We start from the raw sequence: 20,016 nt of genomic DNA, 5'->3' as shown, positions 1-20,016 counted from the left end.
TGTGGCCTGTACAGTGAAGCTATATGGAAGCGCCTATTGACAGAGGCTCAGCTTACCTTACAGAAGGCTGTTGATATTGCTGTCTCCATGGAACTGGCTACAAGGGAGGCACACATCGGTGCACCCCTAGGGTGCAAAAAGTGTCACAAGAACCGACCCACAAAACTGTGCAGAGTCAAGAATGTTACCGCTGTAGTAGCCGGGTCACCAGGCATCAGAATGCTGGTGTAAGGACCTGGTGTGTCGACACTGTGGCAAAAAGGGACACATTCAGTGTGCCTGTAAACAAAAGAAAAAGAGGCCTGTGGTCTGGCCGACAAAAAGAGGAACCCTGCATACCCTAGAGCAGACCCAGGATGATCAAGGTGACACCTCATCGCAAGAGGAAGTGCCACTGCATGTTTTGTCTTTGGCAATGGGCTCACATGAATACTGGGTAACCCCGTTATTGGATGGCAAACGTATACGCATGGAACTGGACACCGGTGCAGCCGTCTCACTGATCTCCGAGACTGTGTATAAAGAAAAGCTACAGCATCTTCCGCTTAAGGCAACAAAAACTGTTCTGAAGACGTATACGGGAGAAGCTGTGCCTATGCTGGGCACTATTGATGTTAAGGTGGAGCTCAATGGACAGGTGGCTAAATTGCCACTGTTTGTGGTGAGAGGTAACTACCCAGCCTTAATGGGTAGGTCTTGGCTTGGGAAGATTCAACTGAACTGGGCAGAAGTGCACCGGATGACTAAAGAAGAAACCAGTCTAACCCCTATACTAAGGAAACATGCTGCTGTTTTTGGAGATGATTTGGGAAGTATGAAGGGAATCACTGTGACATTGAACATTAAACCTGGCAGTCCACCAAAATATCTGAAAGCCCGAACTGTGCCATATGCCATCAGGCCAAAAGTTGAAGCAGACCTGGAGCTCCTGGTCACCAATGGAGTCCTAATACCAGTTACCCATAGCTCATGGGCCACTCCTATCGTTCCAATCGTGAAGAAAGATGGCTCTCTCCGGATTTGCGGTGATTTTAAAGTCACTGTCAACCCAGTGTTGTGTGCAGAGCAATACCCACTTCCCCGCATCGATGACCTCTTCGCAGGCCTGGCTGGGGGACAAAAGTTCAGTAAGATTGATCTGAGTCAAGCATATTTACAGATGCACGTCGATGAAAAGTCCCAAGAGCTGTTGACTATTGTGACTCATAAGGGGCTTTATCGATACTGTCGTCTACCCTTCGAATAACATCTGCTCCCGCCCTGTTCCAGAGGGCTATGGACCAGATCTTGTGTGGCTTGTCAGGAGTTCAGTGCTATCTGGATGATATCCTGGTCACTGGAAGAAATGAAGAGGATCACTTAAAGAATTTAGAGGCTACCCTACAAAGACTGGAAGAGTATGGCCTACGAGTTCGCAAAGACAAGTGTGAATTCTTCAAGCCCTCTGTTGAATATTTGGGACACATCATTGATTCTGCAGGTCTTCATAAGGCCCCTGCAAAAGTTAAAGCTATTGTGGAGGCTCCCCCACCTCGAAATGTAAGCCAGCTGCGCTCGTTTCTAGGACTCCTGAACTATTATGGAAAGTTCATCTCACAGTTAGCCACACTGCTAAAACCACTTCATGAGCTCCTTGGGCAGAACAAGGCCTGGAAGTGGACTGAAGCCTGTGATGTTGCGTTTAACAAAGCTAAGGATGCATTGCTAAATTCTGAAGTTCTAACGCACTTTGATCCATCCTTACCACTGCAATTGGCCTGCGATGCCTCCCCTTATGGAGTGGGAGCAGTCGTGTCACATATTATGCCTTCAGGAGAAGAGAGACCTATTGCTTTTGCTTCACGCACTCTAAGCAAAGCAGAAACTAACTACGCCCAAATCGAACGTGAGGCATTAGGAATTGTTTTTGGAATTCGGAAGTTTCATCAGTACCTGTTTGGGCGAAAATTTACTCTTCTCACAGACCATCGACCTCTGACATCAATTTTTGGACCTTACACAGGCATTCCCCCATTAGCTGCTAGTCGTATGCAACGTTGGGCATTGTTACTTTCAGCACACACATATGAAATCAAATATCGGAAATCCACTCTACACGGCAATGCAGATGGCCTCTCAAGGTTGCCTTTGCCGGTCAAACATCAAGATAGTGCCCAAAAGGAAATCTTCTACTTTGAACAGGTAGAGAATACACCCATCACTGCTACTCAGATAAAGAAGGCAACTCCCGTTGACCCAAGTTATGGACCTGGTGATGCATGGAAAATCTCGACAAAGCTCTCTGGTCTCACCCGACCGTCTTACCTACATGTCCAGGAGGACGGAGTTATCGGTCCAATCTGGTTGTTTGTTGTGGGGGAGACGTGTCATTATTCCACCATCATTGAGATCACAGATGTTAGAACAGCTCCATTCCGGTCACTGTGGAATAGTGCGCATGAAGGAAATTGCACGAAGCTATTTTTGGTGGCCTGGATTGGACAGTGCTATTGAAGAGAAGGCAAAAGCTTGTATGTCATGTCAGGGTGTGAGGAATGCACCCCAGTGGGCACCCCTACACCCATGGGACTGGCCTGAAAACCCGTGGCAACGTATTCACGTTGACTTTGCTGGCCCCCTTGAAGGAAGCATGTTCTTGGTGGCAATAGATGCCCATTCTAAATGGCCAGAAGTCTCTATAATGCAGTCCACTTCTGCAGAGAGTACTATCCAAAAACTACGAGGACTCTTTAGTCGTTTTGGTCTGCCAGAACAACTTGTGAGCGACAATGGACCGCAGTTCGTTTCTCAGGAGTTTCAAAATTTTATGAAAGCAAATGGGATACACCACATCACGTCAGCACCATATCATCCGTCCACCAACGGATTAGCTGAAAGATTTGTGCAGACAATGAAAAACGCTTTGAAATCAGCAAGGGGACATCACTCCATTCAAAAGAGACTGGATACCTTTTTACTGTCATACAGAAACACACATCATGCTACGACCCACGCATCTCCGGCCTTTCTAATGATGGGACGACAGCTGCGCACTTGCTTTGATCTGCTGAAACCTTCTGAACCCCGACAAATTGTGCAACATCGGCAGCAATATCAAGTCATCAGACGGGCACCCAGAGCAAAAGACCGAACCTTTAGCCCGGGACAGCCAGTTTTGGCTCGGAATTATACTTCCAGAGCTAAATGGGTTCCGGCCACAGTCATCACTCAAACAGGACCTGTTTCCTACACAGTCCGGACTGCAGAGAATCTTACCTGGCGGCGACATGTAGATCAGCTGTTGCCAGGTCATGCCAGTCCTCAGGACCCATCTGCAGTTGAGGGGTCTGACTTCACCTCTTCTGGTGAGGGATCGAATCACGAGTCACCTGTTTCTGACTGTTCTCCTCCATTACTGCTGGCGGTTGAGATACCACTTTGCCCAGCACGAGCTGATACCACCTTCTCACCTGTTCGTGCTGTGGATCCTGAGCACATGGTACTTTCGGGTGCAACAACACCAGAAGTTCGCCGTAATCCACCTAGAGACAGAAGGCCTCCTCATCGGCTGGACTTTAGCTAGGGCGAACCCACAGTTATGGGGCAAAATAATCCCCAGGGGTGGAACAGAAGAAAGGGAGGAAATCATCATGAAGAATCCCTTAGCTACCATCTGAGCTGGAACAAGAGCTGTACCAGGGGAAAGAATTGTGCCCAGGCCTGGAAGGTGTCCAGTCTGAGGAAAAAACTTACTGAAGCATCTCTAAGGGTGAGATTATCTGTATTCAGTTTGATTAGACAGAGATATTATTTATTTATTTATTTATTTTGCTTGGTGACTTACTTTGTTCTGTCTGTTACTACTTGGAACCATTTAAATCCTACTTTCTGTATTTAATAAAATCACCTTTTACTTATTAATTAACTCAGAGTACCTGGGGGAGCAAACAACTGTGCATATCTCTCTATCCTCATTATAGAGGGTGAACAATTTATGAGTTTATCCTGCATAAGCTTTATACGGGGTATAACGGATTTATTTGGGTTTAGACCCCATTGGGAGTTGGGCATCTGAGTATTAAAGACAGGAACACTTCTGTTAGCTGCTTTCAGGTAAACCTGCAGCTTTGGGGCAAGTAATTCAGACCCTGAGTCTGTGTTGGAGCAGACGGGAGTGTCTGGCTCAGCATGACAGGGTGCTGGGGTCCCGAGCTGGCAGGGAAAACAGGGGTAGAAAGTAGTCTTGGCACATTGGGTGGCACCTCCCAGAGGGTTTCTGTGATCCAACTAGTCACAGAGATATCTGGCATGAACAGTGTAAAAAGTCTGAATTATGTTTGGTGCCAATTTCACTGAAGGACACCCTGTGGAATTTCAACACAGTTCAGGAACGATTATCCATTGATGCAGTTACCAGCTTGCTGCTGTATGAAGGTACCAAGATTGCCTTGCCATCAAGTTTATGGAGAAAAGTACTGAAATATCTCCATGATAATAAAGCAGCAGTCAACTGGAGTATGAAAAGACACTGAGCCAGGTATCTGACAGGTTGGCTGGACCTTGCTGCAGATATTGAGGACAGGGTATTTTCCCATCTAAGTTGTCAAGAGAGGAAAATGACAGCATGAAGAGGCACAACTTCTTTAGGGGAAATTCTCCAGTCTAGTAAGTCCTGGGATTTCATGAAGATTGACATGAAAGGAAACATCAGCAGGAATCAGTATTTTCTGTTAGTTTATGACATCTTCTCAAAGGAGGTGGTGTCACAGCCATTGAAGGAGCAAAGGACTGAGACAGTTATGGCTGCATTAATGGAACAATGTTGCAGTTCAGCCCACTAAGCGGTATCTGCCGTGATCAGGAGGACTATAAATCAGAGATTGCACAAGGTACGCCAGATAACCATGGTGAAGATGAGTGTTGTCCACCCTGTGAGTAATGGGGGAATGGAGAGAGTAAACTTCACCATGATTCTATGCTTAGAGTCTCAGTGAAGACCGATGAGACTAGGATACAAACATACTTTTTGTCATCTTTACAGATAATGCCAGCCGGCACTCAACTATCCATTACTTTCCCTATGGGATTATATCTGGACTCTGCAAATCCATGCTTCCCGATGACTTTATGTTAAGGCAGCAAAAACTGGCAAGGCCTGCTGCCCCTACACAGGTGGGAGATAGGGCAGAGTCTTATATCAGTGACTTGAGGATAGCATTCCAGAAGATGGAGGAATGGATGAGCCAAAAGCAAGAATGAGAGGCACGTGGTGCTAGGAAAAAAAGAGAAGTATGTGCTCATCCAGGAAGGAAAGAAGGTGTGGCTGTGCATCTGGACACAACAGCCTGGAAGAAATCGCAAACAGTCTCCTCCTGAACAAATCCTAACTAATACAAAAAAGTGAGAGGCCATTTGATTGAGAACTGGTGCACAGATTCATTGAATTAAAGGAGAAGTTATTTATCATTACAGTATTTTTATTACATGATGAAAACAGCAATGCTCTTCCAAGATCTCACTGTCATAGCTTGTATCACTTTGAATAAGCCTGTTATAAGCCAAGGCTCCTATGATTCATCAAGGAATATCGGATGTGAAACAGCAAGAAGGTATTTAAGAAGCCAGCTAAAAGAGTTCCTCCTACACAAGCATTCAGGTCTTGAGCAGTCCAGGCAAACAACGCACGTTACAACAAAGCTTAAACTTGTTCTTCATAATAATTTAAAAAACAATACTAGCTGCCTATTTAATTTTAAAAACAGCAAAAAAAATCCACCTCTCTTTCCATTTCTTATAAGGAGTCTTCACATTTAAATCTCCTCAGTATGATAGACCTGCTTGCTTTGATCTGCTTAGCTCTTGGAAGTCCAGGGGCTTTGAGCTGCTGGCCCCATGCTGCCCACGGTCCCTAGGGCCAGCTCTGTCTGCTATTAGGGATTTTTTTTTCCCAAGAACCCCCTGTAACATTTTGTGAACCCCAATTTGGGAACCACTGGCCTAGAGGCTGTTCCCAGTGGAGATCTGCTGCACAGAACAAGGACCCCCTCAATTGCTGAGACCTATAGACCACAGTGACCACTATAGACCACAGTGCCAGGGGCAACTGGAAGTCATGACATGCCCCAGAAAGGGAATAGTGAGATAAGAAGAGACTCATGGGAGTGCATTACCCTGACCGCAGGTAGAGGACATCTGCCTTTCAGTGCTCATGAGGGGCCCATGGGTTGGAACCCAGTAGAGTGAGAGGGACTGCCCCCCCCATCCCCATACCACCAGGCAGTGCTGCCTCCACAGACTCTAGCCACTAGGAGAGGAGGCTTGCCCTGCTCACACCTCCTGTTACAGCTTGTATTTTTCACTTTAAGCTTGCAGACACAGGGACTGTTTTTACTGCATGTTTGTTCTGCACCGAGCCCAATGGGGATCTGAGTTGGTCGAGGTGACTAGATGCTACTGCATTATTATCAGTTATCTCATTACTATCTGAAGAGATGAACATTCGATCTTCTGTGCTTGAGTTTTATCCAGATTTGCTCTGGGGGTGCTAGGAGAGCTTTGAGAGCAGCTTGTGCTTTGGGCAGGTTTCCTTCTGGCTGCTGAGGCATTGGGTTCTTGACTTGTGAAGACTGCCAGTGCCTCTCTTGAGGAAAGAGGGTACAAATTGCTTAATGGATGCTTGTATTTGACCTCAGCTCAGAAACATGTGACAATTTATCCAATGGGGAACCAAATGTTAGTATTCCATTTTGGTTAACGTTATGGAAAAGGTGGTGCCAAGACAACTCAGATTATGGCTCAGATTTCCTGAATCCTGGGTAATTTGGCTTCTAATGTGCATATGGCACAGCAACTGCTTCTGTGTCAATGATCGATATTCTCCTCATGATGGATGAAGATCAGGCGCTAGCTCCACAAAGGAACTCAGGCTCCTAACTGCCATGTTAGATGCCTAATGCAAAATTTAAATTTTCCAAATCCCAGCTCCACTGCCACCTAACCCTGCAGGCACCTACATTTCCTGCTGTAAAGTCCCCAAAGTGCCTAAATTTATGCCACTGTGCAAAGCTGAGTCCTCACACCTAAGCCCCACGAGATGCGCAAATTAGTAATTTCCCACCCCGACCTAGCTCACCTGTCATGCCAAAATGGTGGCTGAGGAAGAAGTGGCTCCCCACACTATACTGCTAGCCCAGTAGATAGGGCACTCATCCAGGGTATAAGCAGAGCTAGGTTCAAATCCATACTCTGCCTGGTATGGAACAGGGACTTGAACCCAGTTTCCCCCCTCCCAGATGAGTTCCCTCACCACCAGGCTATTGGCTGTAATAGAGGGGGTGTCTCTCAGCTTCTCCTGTTCAAGGTGTTCCACTTTGTAGGACATGGAATCACAGAAATGTAGGGCTGGAAGCATAGGCACCGACTCTGTGGATGCTCCGGGGCTGCAGCACCCACAGGGAAAAATTAGTGGGTGCTCCACACCCACCAGCAACCAAGTTCTCCCTCCCCTCCTTCCCCACTCCCTCCCAGTGCTTCCCACCCACCTGCTGCCTAACAGCTGTTTGGCAGTGCTTAGGACTTTCCGGCAGGAAGTAGAAGGAGCAGGGACGCAACACACTCAGAGGAGCCAACTGTCCCAACAAATTACATTTTATTGCACTGGGGTCACACCAAAGGTCTTCAGGCCCAAATGCCGCCCAGATACGCTCAGAGCAAAGGTAAACAGTGAATATAGGCGGGAAGAAAGTTACAGCGTGGAGGGACACTGGAGCTTAGGTGTCAGCTATCCACCAATCCTTAGTGGACCCCAAATTCATCAACCCAGAGGCCCAAGTAATGATTAAACCCTTCAAGTCAAACTCTTTTGACTTGCCTAAAGCCAAGTTGCTTCTCCAATACAAGGGCTGGTCAGGAATGTGGACATTTGCAGTCTATGATGATTATCCCATCCCCATGCTGCTGGGGGGAAGACTTGGCCAACCATGAGAAGCTAGCCAAGAGGGTGGGAATGGTCACCCGCAGCAGGCTAAGCAAGCTTTCACCCCCATCCCTGTTCCTGAGCTTTCTGCAAGGGCCCCGTCTGTGTTACCAGAGACTCAGACTGAGGTGTTGGAACTGGACCCCATGCCAACATCTGTGACAGCAGTAGTGGATCCAGTCACAGAGATCCAGCCAGAACCAGTCCTAGAACCGGAATTTGCGGAGCAACCAGTACCATTGCCAGCACTGAATCCAGCAACCCTGTCTGCAACTCTAATGCCAGAGGGCACCACTGAGCCTGCCCTGGCAGCAGCAGATAAACCTACGCAAGAGGCTCAGCCAAAGCCTGAAATATAACCTAGTGCACCAGTGGAGAGCGGTTCTCAGTCGACGGAAACAGCCCCATCACCTACATCACTTCCCGAGGGACCAAACCCAAGTCCACAATCCAGTGAGGAACTGATGTCTCCAGCATCAAGGGCACAGTTCCAGGCCGAGCAGGAAGCAGATGACAGCCTCCAGGAGTAACCCACCGCCTCTCAGCTTTCCTAATCGATCCCAGTTTGTTGTAGAAAGAGGACTTTTATACAAGGAAACTCTTTCTGGTGGGCACCAGTAGGACGTGGGCATGTGTCCCCCTCTTGGACTAATTCCCTCCTGCAGCAGACCCCCAACCTTTCCCTTACTACCTGCCCCACCTGCCCCTTGCAGCCTTTTACTCCCCCCCCCGTTTTTGCCCCAGCCCCTCAGCAGTTTCAGTTTGTTTGCCTGCCCTGCCCTTTTCCCTCTGCAGTTGTGTTTGCCCCGCCCCAGTCTCTGTAGCTAGCCACTTGGTTTCCTTGTCCTATCTCCAGTGTGGTTGTCTCCCCGCCTCCCTCCCCGTGGTTCCCTGACCCTTCTTAGCCCCTTGCTCAATGTGCCCATGCCCCCCATGCGCTCGTGCCTTTCCCCTGTTTCAGTTTGAACCCCGTCTCACTGCATCCCCCACTGCTGTTATAGCCCCCTTCCCTAGTGCAGCTAGAGGAGCCAGAATCCCTTCCTGAGTTGGTGACTGAACCCCACCCCCCAAGTCCTTCCTTCATAGGCCGTCCCTATCCAGCCTCACCCTTCCGGTGCCCTTCTCCCCTGCCCGCAGCCTAGCAGGGAGGAGTGGTTGCCCTGTTCCCTGTGGGTGCAGGAATAGAGGAGGTCCCAGTGCTAGATCAGGCCTGCAGAGAGCTGAAGGCAGTATCTTGGCCTAAGAGCTTACCCTCATAATTCTCCGCAGAAACCCCCTGTGGAACAGGAATTGCCTCCAAGCCACAAAGTTCTCTGTTTTGGGGCCTTACCATAAGGCAGCTATTCAGTTTCTGCTGCTAGTAAAATAAGGCTTCAATTTATCACCATATTAAGAAGCAAACATGTTGGGTCTCAAGAGGGGCACTTATCACCATATTAGGAAGCAAAAGGATGATTCCAAGGGTAAGGGATGGGGCGTGTACCAAGAAGAGGGATGTGGATAAAAGATGCTGTAACCATAACTCGGGGCTCACTCCATTGGTTGTGAGACAGAGGGGAATGAGCGGTCTTGATGCTGTAACTGAATAAATCACCTCTTTCCACTCCACCCGGACTCATCCACCATTCAACCATGCAACATTCCCCCTTTCCCCTCCCCCCTCCTGTGCTTCTCCTCCATCTCCTTTCATTATTACAGAGGACAAGGTCGGTGGGACCCTTCGGAAATAACCCGCAGCCCCCCCCACCCCGCTTGCCCCCTGTCAGCCCCTCTGGCTCCCACTTAAACCGCTGCTTCCGAACTATCTGCTATCACCCCCACTGGGGCACCGACAGTGGCGGGCAATGAGGTGGACTCCACTGCTGCCACGTCCCTCACCCCCTCTGATTCTGGGGAAACCCCCCCCAGCTGGCAGGAAAGGCCAGGGGAAAAAGAAAGGTAAGGGCCCCACCAAAAAGGCTAGGCCCTCTATGGTAGGGGCTGCCCCCTCTGCCATGGTCCCGCCACCGGCCACAGTGTCCTCTTCGCAGCTCCCTCCTCCAGATCTGCGGGTGCCTCTCTCCCAGCCCCAAGGGCATATGCCCAGGTGGTGGCAGCCCCCACGCCTGCCGCTACATCATCTCTCCCGGCCACCACCTCTGCTACTATCTATAGCAGCCAGGGATCCTTCCCCACCTTGACCAGGAACCATGGCGTCTGTTGGCTCTTGGTGCCCGCCTCACCCCACGTGGAGACCTATGTGTGGGCTTTGGTGATGGTGATGGGGCCCACGGCCATTGTGGCAGCCTCCAAAATGCAGGGCTGGCTCCAGACCCCAGCGCGCCAAGCGCGCACGTGGGGCGGCATTTTGCTGGCAGGGCTGCAGGCGGCTCCGGCGGACCTTCTGCAGTCATGACTGCGGAAGCTCCACCAGAGGCCTGGGACCAGCGGACCTCCGCAGGCACGTCTGCAAGAGGTCCCCCGGAACCGCAGGCCCGGCGACCGGCAGCGACTGCCATGCTTGGGGCGGCCGGATTCCTAGAGCCGCCCCTGCCAAAATGTAAGGGAAGGCCATCTTCTTCCTCGCCTAGGAGGCCGTCAGCCAGGAGGCAGTGGAGAATGGCCTGGTAGTGAGAGGGGCGTGTTCGTCCCCCTGGAGCTGCTGGAAGACCTGAGCGTCCGAGTGGTCCTGACCTCCGTCCCTCCCTTCCTTCCCAATGCCGCCCTGTTACCCGCCCTCTCTACCCTGGGGAAGCCCCTCTCCGTAGTCAGTCTTCTTTGATTGGGCTGCAAAGACCCTGCCCTCCGTCACATTCTCTTGTTCCACCAGCAGGGTGTGGCTTCAACTGCTGCTGTCAGCATGTTACAGTGAGGCATTCGAGGGGTCCTTTTTGATCTCCTACCAGGGGGACTGCTACCGGGTGCATTATTCTACCAGGGACGCTCGGAGCAATGTCTGCCGGGGGATGGGGCATATCCAGAGGGACTGCCCCTTGGCCCACCACGAAGGAGCATCAGGGACCCCCGAGCTCCAGCAGGGCGCTGGCCCCGTCATTGCCGGTGCTCCTGGATGCCAAGGGCCAAGAGCCACCCCTTCTCCTCCCCAACCCACCACTGCTCCCGTTCAGGCCCTAGCGGTACCTCCCCTGGGGTGCCCAGATGAGCGGGAGAGCTCTGCCACCACTGCCTGTAATCTGGTGGGGCCTGTGGAGGAGGGTGCAGTGGGATTACCAGTAGGCATGGGAGAGGGCCCGCCCCAGGAGGAATCTTTCCTCTCTTGTGATGCCCCACTGCTATCTCCCTGAGTCCCCGTGCCATCGCCCTTGCCCCCCAACCCAATCCCTGCTGGCCAGCCCACAGATGATGCCATATAGGGCTGGGCCATAGTACATAGTAATAGGGGCAAGTGGAAGGCTCGAGCTCCACTGCTTCCATCTGATGTGGACAGGGGCGGCTCCAGGCAGCAGCACGCCAAGCACGTGCTTGGGGCAGCAAGCCACTGGGGGCACTCTGCCGGTCGCCCCGAGGATGGCAGGCAGGCAGGTCTTACCTTTGGAATGTTGCCTTCCGCACACTGATCCAAAATAGCCTGACGCTGCTGACCTTCTGCACACCCTGCAACGTTCATATTCTAAAAGACAGAAGCAGTTGTAGGGGGTGGCTCTGTTTGGGAAGAGAGTCTGGTGTGAGGGGAGAGTTTAAATCAACACTGGGCCTGCTGACTCTTCATCGCTATAAATTAGGTGTTGTTTGAAATGACCAAAATTTGATACAATGAGATTTTAATGGAAATGCTGCCATGTTTATTATATTGCCACCATTTGGTTTTCCATAAAAAAGTACATATGGGACACATCTGTATACAATCCTTAATGGAGTCTCCTGTGTGAAGTTAATGTAAAACAAATCTAAATGATTTCATCTAATCATAATTTGCATGTTTGTCTTTTGCTGTACTAGTGGTAAGAAGCTGAGCTATAGAACATAGGAAGCTGTAGGATTAGAATTAAGAGAAATTCAGTCCATGATTATTAATAAACTACATTTCAACTTTAAAAGGAAAACAAATACGAAACTGAGTTACTGTCATTAACCAAACCAGTAATTATACAATGAAAGAATGCACCTCCATCCTCTCCTACATATAGCACATCCTATCCTACATATAGCATATATCACAGGTCTCCATAGATAAACTGTAATTATAGAACAACATGCTTTCCTAATTCTGTTTAATACCCAACGCTGCTCAGCTTCTGCTATGTCTCTTTGGTTTGTTATGTGCTGTTTCACTTTTTCTCCAAAGTTTCTGCATTTTTCTTCAAAGTTTCCATTAACATCACTGAACATCACCTCTGCCTTTTCATATAATTCACTAGTACAATATGAGTTTCCGTTCTCCCACCCCATTCTCTCAGCTATTTCTATCAGCTTATTAACCTGCTCTTTCTGTTCTGCTCCACTTGCTTTGTTATTGAAAGCAAAGTATCGGTTGCCACACTTTTGAATCAGCGTCTGGAGATCTCTGTTATCCGAGTGTCTCACATAGTCACTCAATGAACCATCCCCTAAATCTTCTTTTCGGGTGAACAAGACGATCATGTACCTCATGGCCTTAAGTCCGAAAATTTCCTGTACTGTCCTCACTGCTTCCTTGTCTTCTTCAGTGTAACGGCCCAGCTGGGTCACCAGCACCAGAACGTGGGGGCCTGGGACAGAGAGTGCGATACAGCGACCAATCTCTTGGTAAGTGTCTGTACTGAAGATCTTTGGATTAAAAATTGCAGGAGTATCAACCACTCGAATCGTCTTCCCATTCCAGATCCTACTGCCAGCTTTACAAATCGTAGTCACTGTCTGTGCTCCCAGTATGGATGCAAACACTCTCTCACCAAGGATGGTGTTTCCTGTTGCACTTTTCCCAGCTCCTGTTTTACCTACAAGGACGAGTCTCAGTTCTGATTCCCCATATTGGCTGCGGTAATACGAATCTGTTCAGAACAAAAATGGTAACGTCACTTCAGAGGTGATAAAGTTCAGTGGGGGGGGGAGAGATTGATGTTTTGACATTACAACAAAGACAGGGATTTCTTGGGTGCAATCTTGCCTAACACTGCTTTGCTGTGTGGCCTGGGTTAAACCGCTTCCCCTTCCTGTGTCTCAGTATCACCACCCCGGTAATGGAGCGGCAGTACTGCTATAGTTAAGGCTGAGAATCACTTATTGTTTAAAGGATAACTGTTCTAAATCCTCTAAAACCCACTTGGATTGTCTCAAAATTTGCTGTGCCTCCTGGGGCAGGATCAGTGATCTACATTTGGGGTAATTTGAGCCAGGGGTTCCTAAAATATCATGTGACATCAACACTTTTTGATTCTTCTAAGATTTGTTTTGCCTGCAGCTGGGGCTCCGACTGTGACACTGATCCTCCCTAAATGGCTATAACCCATTCAGGATTGATCTCAGTAAGTGCACCCACCCAGGTCTCCTTTGGGGAAGGAATACTGAAACAGTTATTGTGGCTAAGGTTTAGAACTCCAATAGGGGTTGACTCAAAGTGATGCTCTAGAGAGAGTGAAATGTTCATGTGCAGCAGCAATGGGGCTCTGTTGCAAGCCAGAAGTTTGCAGGGAGTCTGTAGTCACTGTAGCTTGATGGCTCAAGGTGACAGGCTGTTGTCCTTGAATCTGAACACTTCTGGTTTAAGAACATATTTTAAAGTGTGCCATATGCAGACTCTGATTTTAGGGCATGTCTACAGTACAAAATTAAGTCGACCTAACTTATGTCGGCATAAGCAGCTAGAGTCATTAGATCTCTTGTGCGTGTCTATACTTAGCTCCCTGTGTTGGTAATGCATGCCCTCACCAAGAGTGCTTGCACCAAGTGAACTGTCAGTGTGGGGCATTGTGGCACGGCTTCCGAAAGCCACCAACACTCAATGCGAGCAATGCTGTGTCTACACTGACACTGCATCAACCTAACTATGTCGATGTTGACTCTACGCCGCTCATGGAGGTGGAGTTATTAATTCGGTGTAGTGGGAGAGATTTCATTAGTGAGAGTGAAATGTTAGTGTAGACACTTACAGAATTAGTCGACATAAGATGCCTTGCATCAACCTTACTCTGTAATGTAGACCAGGGCTTACTTTGGAAGTATTGTAAAGGAAACCAGCATTGACTGACTAGAGGGAAGATAAAAGACTCAAGAGAGCAGTTAGGCTCATACAATCATGACTCATGCGCCTCACCGGCTTCTGAAAGGGCCATGGCCTGTGGATGGAAGGAGCTGACGCAGGCCAGAACAATGAAGGGGAGGGACAATTTTCAAAAGAGGATATACAAATGACCAGGCCCACAACTATGCACAGCCACCAATTAGCATTTCATTAGCATAAGGAACTAGTCATATGTTAACAAGGTCCTCATGCTCAGGGAAGTGCTTAGAACCCAAAGAGGGTTGTTTACAGGGATGTGTTCAGTGACCTACAACACACACACATACATACACAAAGACACAGCTTGCTGCACCAGGTGCTGGAAATGCTGGGTAGCAACCTCAGGGTAAGGATGGGTCTGAACTAGTTGGGGAGGGGATGAAGAAAGGGGAGAAAATTCAGTTTATTTTTTTATTTTAAAATTTTGAAACATTCCAACCAGGTCTTGTCTGGCTAGCACAAGAGCTGAAGGAACAAGGAAAGAAGGAGAACCTCCCTGAAGATGATATTCCTGTATTAGACTCGTAGGCTTTAGGGCCAGAAGGGACCATCATGATCATTTAGTCTGACTTCCTGCACATTGCAGGCAACAGACCTCATCATCCACTCTCCAGTTTAAACCTGCAAGTGACCCAGGCCCCATGCTGCAGAGGAAGGCTAAAAACCCAACAGGGTCTCTGCCAATCTGACCTGGGGGAAAATTCCTTCCTGACCCCAAATATGGCGATCAGTTAGACCCTGAGCATGTGGGCAAGACCCACTGACCAGACACCTGGGAAAGAATTCACTGTAGTAACTCAGAGCTTTCCCCATCTAGCGCCCCATCTCCGGCCTTTGGGGATATTTGCTACTATCAGTCACAGATGAGCCACATGCCATTGTAGGCAATCTCATCAGACCATCCCCTCCATAAACTTACCAAGCTCAGTCTCAAAGCCAGCTAGGTTTCCCCCACCCCACAAACTGCTCCTCTTGGAGGGCTCTTCCAGAACTTCACTCTGTTGGTCAGAAACCTTCACCTAATTTCAAGCCTAAACTAGTTGATGGTAGGTTTATACCCCTTTATTATTGTGTCAACATTGACACTTAAATAACTCCTCTCCCTCCCTGGTGTTTCTCTCTCTGATGTATTTACAGAGAGCAATCCCCTCTACCCTCAGCCTTCTTTTGGTTAGGATAAACAGGCCAAGTTCCTGGAGTCTCCTCTCATAATATAGGCCTTCCATTCCTCTGATCATCCTAGTAGCCCTACTCTGGATGGGTATTGAATCCAGCTGTTAAGTCTCCCATTTTTCTCATGAGCTCAAGGCCACCCAGAGGATTCAGGAGGCCTCGGGCAAAGCAATTTTGAGGGACCCCTTCCATAAAAAAATTTGCAATACTATACAATACTATATTCTTGTGGGGGCCCCTGCAGGGCTCAGCGCAAATTGCTCCACTTGCTCTCTCCCCCCCACGGGCAGCCCTCGGGAAAATTACCCTTCTGCATCTCGGCACAAACCCAGTTTTGAGAAAACTTCTTTACAAGGTATCACTGGTTCTCAGCATCAGCTAATGCTAAAAGGCACTAAAGCTCATTAATAAGGTTGGAAAAATATGTTCCATCAAAACTTTTTCTGGATCGAAAACTAGGGGGTTCAAAAAAGCAGAAAAAAATCTTGGACAATGTCTGCTTTCCTTCAAAATTTGTTGTTTTTTTTAATTGAAAAGTTGAAATTAGTCTGTGTCATAAAAAGTTAGTTAAGGATTAAGGTCTCTTTTGCCTGTAAAGGGTTAACAAGCAGTACCTGAGGAACACCTGACCAGAGGACCAATCAGGGACAAGATAATTTCAAATCTCTGTGGAGGGAAGTTTTTTTTTCTGTGTTCTTTGTTTTTCAAGAGAGTCTCTCTTGGGACCTAAGAGAGTCCAGACATCTTAATCAAGTCCTCCCAGGTTTCTGCAGTATTTTTCATCTATTCAGTCTAGTGAATATTAGAAAGGCGTACTAGTATTATAAGTTTATTTCTACATTTGCAATTGTGTGTTTTGCTAAAGGAATCTCTTTATTTCTATTGCTGTACTTTGCTTTTACTGAGAAAGAAAGGGGGTGTGGAAGCCAGTAAATAATTAACAAGGATTTGAAGAGATCTTAATGAATGTTAGGCTAGCTGTGACCCTGGTGACGTGAAATTTGTGGAAGCAAGATAATGTAAGACAGAGTGAACTGTGTGAAAGTTATTACGACCTTGCAATATGCAGTCTTGTTTTTTTCTAGTAAGATAGCAGAAAAGCTTATGTATAAACAAAATGTATTTGTTGCTTTTTACTGTCTCCATGATTGCTAGAAATTGTCTGTAACAAAGGTATAAAGGCTTGATGTAATTGTTTACCAGTTGAGAGACCTGTCCAGGACCCTGTGTCCTATGGCACTCTCTCCCTCCATTGTAATTACTGGAGAAAATAATAAAGTATTTGATTTTGCTGCACCCAAACAAAAAGCGAGAACTAAGTTTTTCTTCGACAATTTGGGGGCTTGTCCGGGATGGCAACGCCCACGGACCCACAGACGGCTACTACGGATCATTCCCCTTCGAACCCCATGGCGCCACATGAGAGGTATGAGACCTTTTGAAATCTCTATTGGGGTATCGGAGGAGGACTGTCCGTGAGAACGTCTGTCTCTGATGGGCTCACGCCATCTGAACTTATTGACTGTGCAGCAGGATCAGATGCAAAGTGGTATTGGGGAGAGGCCCCAATAAGGTTAGTTTATAGCAGTACTGGGAACTGCTGAGTTGGCCAAGGTAATGCATAGGTAAATGCATTAGAATGCACTGGTGCTGAGGGGTTTTTTACCGCCTCGAGAGGGGTTGTCATACCGCCTCATGGTATTGGTCCGGACCAGGTAAAGATGCATCGTGGGTTAAAAAAAAAAAAAAGAGATAAAAAGGTTAAAAAAAGGGTTAACAAAAAAAAGGAAGAAAAGAGGGCTTGGTGTGTGTGTGTGTGTGTGTGTGTGTGTGTGTACACTAGTGTGAGTGATCGTTATCGGAAGACACCCAGAGTACCCTGTGAAGCGGAAGCTAATGATCAGGACTGCTCTAACGCAAGCCCGGTAACTAGTGGATCTTTAGGAGATCCGACCCACGGTGGGCTGACTCAGCCTGGCATAGTCCGGCGAGGAAGCTGCCTGGGTCTAGGAGTGTGTGAACCCATCTTCCCATCAATTTCCTTGTGAGTCTGTCCTGTGTGAGTGCCCTGTAGGGAAAGATCCTTAGTTTCTGAGCTGCTAGCGCGGACAGGGCACCCTCTCTGTGTGTGTAAGTGGAATATGGGTAAGGGACTGTCTAAATATTACGGTCCTAAAACCTGCAGGTATTTAGCGAATTGGAATCTTCACACGCGTGATAATCCATCTAAATAATGCCCATTAGAAGGTACCTTCAATCTAGATAAGATCATATATCTCAGAGGAGCTTTTAATCATAAAGAAAAGCCTCTGACACAGTGTGAGCAATTTGTCTAGGAACGGGTTAATTTGAAACTCGGCTAACCCCAGAGATAAAGAGAAAGCTGCTCTGCGTACAAGGTCAAGAACCAGCACAGACTATGCTAAGTGCAAAGAAACTGTTTTCAGCCCCAGCTGGTTGTGAAAAATAGAGACAGAGGCAAACCAAAGGCAGTACAAGTTACAGAATTGGAATTATCTTTGCAAAGCTTAACTTTCCAGTGAGACATGTGTGAGTATTAAAGTGGTTTAAGGCTTGGGGCATTCATGTTTTTCCTGTGTGAGGTGGGAGCATTCCCAACACTCTCCATTGTTGTTTTATTATTTTTAATGAAGCTTAAAATTTGATTATATGCTCTGTCAGTCTGATCACCTGACATGAGGGATAAATTAGTAACAGGAATTTGTCACAGTTTGGTGTGCAATTAATAATGGGGGAGCCCTGCAGAATTTACACCATCTATCTGTTTTACCCTTGTTATTTTATGTTTGCTTTGTTTGGTATTGTTGGTGTTATATGATAAGGATTGCATGATTAAAGGTGAGCTCTAATAGAATAAGGAAACACTATTTGGTTTTGGTACACCATCTAGTTTTGGCTCTGTTCTGTTTAACCGGTTACTGTTGTTTTTTGGCTCTGTTCATTTGGGCGTTAGGTGTGTGGGCGGAACTGAACTTCTCGTTCGTAATTCCTCAGGGTGGAAGCCATGTGTGCGATGAAGCTCTAAGGTTGTCCTGAGATTTTACTGTCCCGCCCCCCTGTAACGGACAATGTAATAGAAGTTGAAAATCTGGCTTAGACTGTAATTTTCTCTGCTCTCTGTGTAATTTTCTTTTCTGTTTCAGTGTCAGCAGGCAAATGGGTGGGTCTCTGGGTAGACCCCCAAAGGGGTTTGGATTATGTGTTAAGTAAATGGCCATGTATTTTTGCCCAGGTGGCAAGCCTTCAAAGGGAGGACTCGGGTAGTCTTGTGAGTAGAAATGTTTTGGGGAAAAGACCAGAAGGGTGAGGGCTAGTTGTGAAGCCCACCCTCCTAGCTAAACTGGTAGTGCCTAGGATAGGGACGATTCAGCGAGAAAAGCAGAATCGGGCCCAGGCGGGCAGGCAACAGACAGAGTGATTGGAAAATAGGTTGGAAACTTTTGAGGGTGTAGTGGAAAGAAGGAGTAAGTGAGTATAAGCATGAAAATTTCAAATACGCAGAAGGATATTTGGAATGGTGATTTGAATTGGTAAAGTGGCTGTTGGAAGGGAAAAGCAAGTGATTTTTAAGGGAAAGTGAAAAATTGACTCTGTAGTTGCTGGAGGGAACAGCAGTTGAACTTTGTATAAATGCTAAAGAGAACAATTTTTGGTGTCTTTGAAATGTTTGTAAATGAATTCAGGCAAAGAAATTATTAGATTGCAATCACTTGGCTATATTTTGTTAAATCAGTTGAAGAATGTATACAGTGCTATGTAATAAAAATTTTATTAGGCTCTAAAGGTGCTATAAGTGGTGTTGTTTTCTTTCAGTGTTTATAAGCAGGAGTTAAAAGTAAAAAAAGCCAGAAAGCATCTGTGTTACTGCAAATTAACTAACTGATACGGTAGAGGCCGCTGAAACCAGGGCTGTCTAAGAAACACATACGAGAAATATGGGGTAATTCCTCTATTTTGCCTGAAATCAACAAGAGTATTTGTATATTTTAAGTAATGATTGACTGCCCAGCAGGGGTAGACCTGTTTTGTCTTTCAGATAATCAAAGAAAACTAATGCCAGCTGCGCTGCATTCACCGTACCATGATTTACTGGCACAGTAAAAATTATGTTGTGTGTTCTATGTTCTGTCTTGTAGTGTTTGTCTCGTGGCCAGAATTGTTGTGTTTATTATTTTCATGAGATGGTCTGATTTGAAATCAAGCGAAAATGTTGCATTGAAATGCAGATACTTGTTTTGTTCAACTTAGAATACAAAGTGTTTGGTTACATCAGAAAAATGTGATATACTAAAGTCTAATACATTTTCTTAAGTAAGAGAAAAATTGGCCAAATCTTTTAATTAAGAATTGTTGTTAAAATGTGCATACTGCCAGTCTTTGAAAGCAAGGACATAAAAAGTTAACCCACTCCCCATATTGTACAAGGGATCCTTCTGGCTACCTCGGACTTTTATCCAGAGGGCTGGGGATGGTGGATAGCTATTGGACTAGAGGTTATATTAAGTGAACTTCTCAAAGTGGGTGTGCTTGTCCTGGCTTGTTAGTCCAAAGTTCTGTAATAAGGTTATTTTAGTGAAAGGGTATATGTAGCATACATTAAATAATAAGACTTATGTACTGTATAATAGTAATGTTTATGTGTTCCTGGTATAAAAAAGGTGTATAAGTA

The 20,016-nt window shown here is 47.0% G+C and overlaps 1 protein-coding gene across 1 annotated transcript in view; it reads right to left on the bottom strand.

Moving 5' to 3' along the window:
- LOC120393758 (GTPase IMAP family member 3-like) overlaps nt 1-14,205 on the bottom strand; it is a 29,663-nt gene extending 15,458 nt beyond the window's left edge. Inside the window, exons 1-3 of the mRNA XM_039518256.1 lie at nt 14,187-14,205; nt 12,131-12,924; nt 11,484-11,564 (exon numbers count right to left, since the gene is read on the bottom strand). Coding sequence (XP_039374190.1) covers nt 11,484-11,564; nt 12,131-12,924; nt 14,187-14,205 — 894 coding nt within the window. The remainder of the gene's footprint in view (nt 1-11,483; nt 11,565-12,130; nt 12,925-14,186) is intronic.
- Between the last annotated feature and the right edge of the window lie 5,811 nt (nt 14,206-20,016).

This window comes from Mauremys reevesii, unplaced genomic scaffold (assembly GCF_016161935.1).
Source record: "Mauremys reevesii isolate NIE-2019 unplaced genomic scaffold, ASM1616193v1 Contig3, whole genome shotgun sequence".
NCBI lineage: Eukaryota > Metazoa > Chordata > Testudines > Geoemydidae > Mauremys > Mauremys reevesii.
Note: the sequence above shows the minus strand (reverse complement) of the source record. Positions and strands in the feature narration are given on the sequence as shown.